This window comes from Palaemon carinicauda, chromosome 17, assembly GCF_036898095.1.
Source record: "Palaemon carinicauda isolate YSFRI2023 chromosome 17, ASM3689809v2, whole genome shotgun sequence".
NCBI lineage: Eukaryota > Metazoa > Arthropoda > Malacostraca > Decapoda > Palaemonidae > Palaemon > Palaemon carinicauda.
Genome location: NC_090741.1, coordinates 43029280 through 43034279, shown reverse-complemented (window position 1 = coordinate 43034279; position 5000 = coordinate 43029280). Strand labels below are relative to the sequence as shown.

The 5000-nt window shown below is 31.7% G+C and overlaps 1 protein-coding gene across 1 annotated transcript in view; it reads right to left on the bottom strand.

Annotated features, from left to right (window-relative positions):
• The window catches only part of LOC137656708 (uncharacterized), a 137439-nt gene that overhangs the window by 172 nt on the left and 132267 nt on the right, over nucleotides 1-5000 (bottom strand). The window contains exon 38 of the mRNA XM_068390929.1: nucleotides 1-702. This exon is cut by the window's left edge and continues 172 nt beyond it. Coding sequence (XP_068247030.1) covers nucleotides 541-702 — 162 coding nt within the window. The 3' untranslated portion in view covers nucleotides 1-540. The remainder of the gene's footprint in view (nucleotides 703-5000) is intronic.

Sequence of the window (5000 nt, the reverse complement as noted above, 5' to 3'; positions counted from 1 at the left end):
ACAGAAACCTCTTAAAAGTGAGAAAATATAAGTCATAAGTATTTACAAGAAGTATTCTTCAAAGCATACTTATTTAAGTAGGCAGGGCAAGTGCAAAACCTTATCATACGTAAATAGCCTTCCAAAAGATTCCTTAAAAGCTAAGCTATGTACAAGCATAGAATTGATAAAGTTCAAATGAACATTTAACTCGAATGTTAGAAAAATATCTTTGATTTTCAAAATACAATTTTCGTGTTCTTTAGCTTATTTTGCAATATACTCCATCTTCCAAGTTTGAGGACATTAAAGAAATATTAAAAACAAAAGCAGTAGCAGTAACAAGCGAAAGGAGCATTTTAACTAGCATCTAAAATATGATTTTCATCCACCTAAGTGGAAAAAAATATAAAAAGAATCAGGTTACAAAAATTAACAGATTTTCTTTTAGGTTAGACTCTTAAGCAATTGGTTTTCTCTTTTTGTATCCCCGTGAAACGAAGTTACAGAATTGGTTAAATTAACCGTTATAGATTGTGATTAATAAACTGTAGTTCTTCATCAGCACTCCTTGTACTGCGGTGCCTCCTCTTGATGTATAGGCGAGAGTGTTTGGGCCGCCGCAAAGGCCGCCATATTGGTCGCCATATTGGATTGACCGGGGAATCCCCCGTAGGCTGCACGGAACATGACCTCTGGGCTGTTGTAGAACTGGTTCTTGGGCTGAGGGAGGAATATGCGATTTCAAAATAATACCTCTACTGAGGAGGGAGAGATAATATATCATCAATACCATCATGTTTATATACACCTATCTTAGAATGGCTGCTTGAAAAAGAGGAACGTTTTAAACTACCAATAAAGTTGACCTGAGATAATGTGTTATGTAGATTTGGAGCTAGCAAAATTTGTCGACTATATATTAGATAATCGTGCCTCATCTTAGGGAAAATCTATGTGAGATCTCTATCTGACTGCTAATGCAAAGACGTGACTGAAATCTAGTTAAATTTCAGTCTTAATACAACCGAGGGCGAAATAACGTATCTTTTCTACCATGCTGTTTATTCAAGAAAACATATCTTGGTATAATTTCGCCTTAGTGGAAGAATAAAAGATTTATCTCTACATAATTGTCATTGACCGTAACTTTCAAATGTGATTAAAATTTGGTCTGACTATAACCTCGCTGTTTTTATATTTTAGAGATTCTTTGCGTAAGTTCGAAGATTGGTAATTCATTCCTTTATAAGATATTGGTACAAAGGTCACATTTTAACCTGTGCGAAGTCTAACTTAATTAGGAAAGGCTTAGTTTAGCTTGTAATGTTACCCCCTTTCTGGCTGTTTATATACTGGCAGTATTCTAAACTGGCTAAAAACATGTAATTATATCTTTTATGAATTTAATCAGTACACCAGCTTAGTACAAAATAATGGCTCATTCCTAATAATTTTCACAAAAGCAGCACTTGCAGTTGGCTAAAATCAAAATGAAGTAAGGTTGAGTATGTTAAAGTAAAATTGTTATTATATTTTAATTATGGTGAATATTATAACAAGCTTACTGATGTATAAGAAATAATCTACTTTACTAACATGATAAACAGATATGTATCTCATTACAAAAAATTGTCTTTTATTCCAGCCGTGGGGAAACTGATAAACATAACTCTTAATTAAATGTTATTCGTGTCAAAACTGACAATGCTAATGGAAGAGACCTTCTCACTTGCATTTATATACTAAAGGTGATAAGCATAAACTTTTCTGGTGTGGCAAATTGAATTACTTTTCTCTATAATAGAAATTTCAAAACAAATAAGCTATTTCGTGCACACTTACCTTCCAGTGAAGTACTGTACAATTTCAACTGGTTCATATTAAGACTTATGAAGGAAGTCCAGTTTTATAATAAAAGATCATTTTTTTCGCCCATTTTCTGAAAGGTTTTATTAGCCAAAGCATAAAGAACATGTCATAAAGAATAAAAAAGAAAAAAAAAGAGAAGATACATTTTACAAAATCTAAGTGAGTGCTTATGTACAATTGCATGAGTCCTACAGAAATCTCTTCCAGATTTAAATCTGATTGTTGAAGAATATGTATATAGTCTACAGGAGGTTGTCGTAATGTTCCCTGTACATAAAGTTTCGAATACAATTATTGTAGAACATGAATCATAGCTTACAGGAAGATATTGCAATGTTTCTTGTATGTAGAGAATACAAAGATGTAAAAACTGACTTCTAAAATACAGAATCTAATAATGTTTTCTGATAGTTTATTACACTATTCAGAAATATATGACTTGAAGTTGTGATGATAACCTTCACATCTAAAATATACAACGATGTGAAGCCTGAATCATAGCCTACAGAAAGAGGTAGCAAGTCTCCCTGTATAGAGTCTACAGGAATATATAAAAAAAACTGGCTCATAGCTTACAAAAAAAGGGGGTAATAATGCATACTAAATATATAATAAAAATGGATATAGAAATGGATTGTAGCTCGCAGGAGAGAACATTATTCCTTCCTATACATGGATTATACAGGAATGTGATGGTAGAATCATAATGTAGAAAAATACTGATAATTTGATGTATTTGGGAATGGCTGGTAAAGTACTTTAGGTTAGTGAAGCGAGATGCCTTCTTACTTTTTGTGACACCTTTCCTGCCCAGTGTAAGTTAACATAAGTAGCAAAGTCAGTTACAGAATTGTGGCTGACTGTGACTCATGATCTGTTAATGATAGTATACTCCCTTTTTTCTTTATACATATATATATATATATATATATATATATATATATATATATATATATATATATATATATATATATATATATACTGTATATATATATACACATGCGCAGTAAAACAAAAGAAGAAATGAAAGTACCGAGTGAATCCTGACTAGTTTCGTCTCTTGTGACATCGTCAAGAGTCCTCTTGAAGATGTCGTAGGAACGAAACTAGTCCGGATTCACTAAATATTTTCCCTTTTTCTTGTTGGTTACTGCATCTCAGCATCATATGTTCCTGTGAGTTTTACGCCCACACCCACACCTATATACAGTATATATATATATATATATATATATATATATATATATATATATATATATAAATATATATATATATATATATATATATATATATACATATACATATATATATATATATATATATATATATATATATATATATATATATATATATATATATATATATATATATATATAGTCTGCCATAACAGTCAATCATCCCATCAGTCCTTCATTCTGGAGACGTTCAATTTCAACATATGATAAGTGTTTATCTTCTTATGTAAAATTTGATTCCAACTATAGAAGACAATTTCTTGAAATTGAACACTAGTTTCATTGTAGGATTTAATCAATTTATCTTGGGATATATTGCAATGCTTCTAGGATATGAATGTAAAAACTCAAAGGCTTGTAAGTTGCCTTTATGTAATTGGCATATGTAATTAGCCTTACTGGCTAAATTTCCTTGCTACCTAGGGTTCAAACACTGAGCATGGAAGGCTAGTTTGTTAACATAGAGTTCCTCTCAGAATTTAGACAATTATAATGCAAACCTTATGGTCAGACATGATAAACAAAATCTACAAACGTCCTAAGAAAATGATGGCTAACGTATAAGGCACATTATAAGCATGATAATTTCAAGAAACTTTAAAAGGATCCTAAACTATTTTCTAATAGAACAAGAGAACTCTTCAAGTTTATAATCCTAATAAAGGACCAATAGGATAAATCACATGGCGTTGGCCGGCCGAGAGTCCTGCAGCTGCTGGGCGGTTTGTTTATAAGAAGGTTTTTGTATTGTTTCTCATTTTTGATGCAGGTGGGATATCATGTCTCATATTCGCGTGCTCTTTTTGCTGTGGGTTCCTCCTTTAAGGACAGTAGGATTATGACGGTCGCTGGGGAAACGGGACATAGGTTTCTATGGATTAGGTCAGTGTGGTTAAGTGGAACGGGCACAGGGTTTTTTTTTCATGGAGAGAAAAAAGAAAGAAAAAGCGGCAAATGTTAGTAGCGATCTTGGGGAAATATTCTACAGATGTGCATTGTGATTTTACGAGATTTGGTCCCAGTGGAAAGTTTGGACGTTATTGCTAATATTTATTTTGATCACCCAAATCGGTAAACTATTAGTGGATGTATAGGGACTGATTCATGTGACATTAAAAAAAATGTATTGATAAAATACATTTATGAAGGAGTTAAATATGTATTAACTTTCCCTGTGACCATATCTTTTAAACATAGTGTTAAATTCACTGCTACAAACGATGTTTTATGTGGAAAATGAAGGTGTTTATATATATATATATATATATATATATATATATATATATATATATACATATATATACATATATATATATGTATATGTATATATATATATATATATATATATATATATATATATATATATATATATATATAAACATAAAGTTATTTATCCTAACAGGGGTGGCCCTAGAGAAAGCCCTACAGTCACTGCCACATTCATTCATCAACCCCTAAATCATTGATAAACCCCTTGTGTGATAAAACATCCACAACACGAGTCTCTTATTAGCATTGCTTCAAACTTCCTTTACACAATACGCCATTTACCCTTATTTTATACATACTTTTACTCTTTGTGGATAAGGAGAATCTTTCACGCCTCTATCCCCACATTATTAACCCTTTCACTCTTATATGTCCCAGTACTTTTGAATCAGACACTTTTCCCTGATCCATTGATATCACTTCATTCCATATAAGGAAATATGCTCAAAATACTATAATCCATAATTTCAACTGTGCTTATATTTTTACCACCTCTGTGTATCTATATATTTATTATTTCATTACTTCTTCTTACATCACGTATGCTACACAAACAGCCCACCTCAACAGTCTAAACCATTCATATTCAAATGCCACACTTCACTTCTACAAAAGGAAGGAGCCTTAACAGACCCTTCATACAGT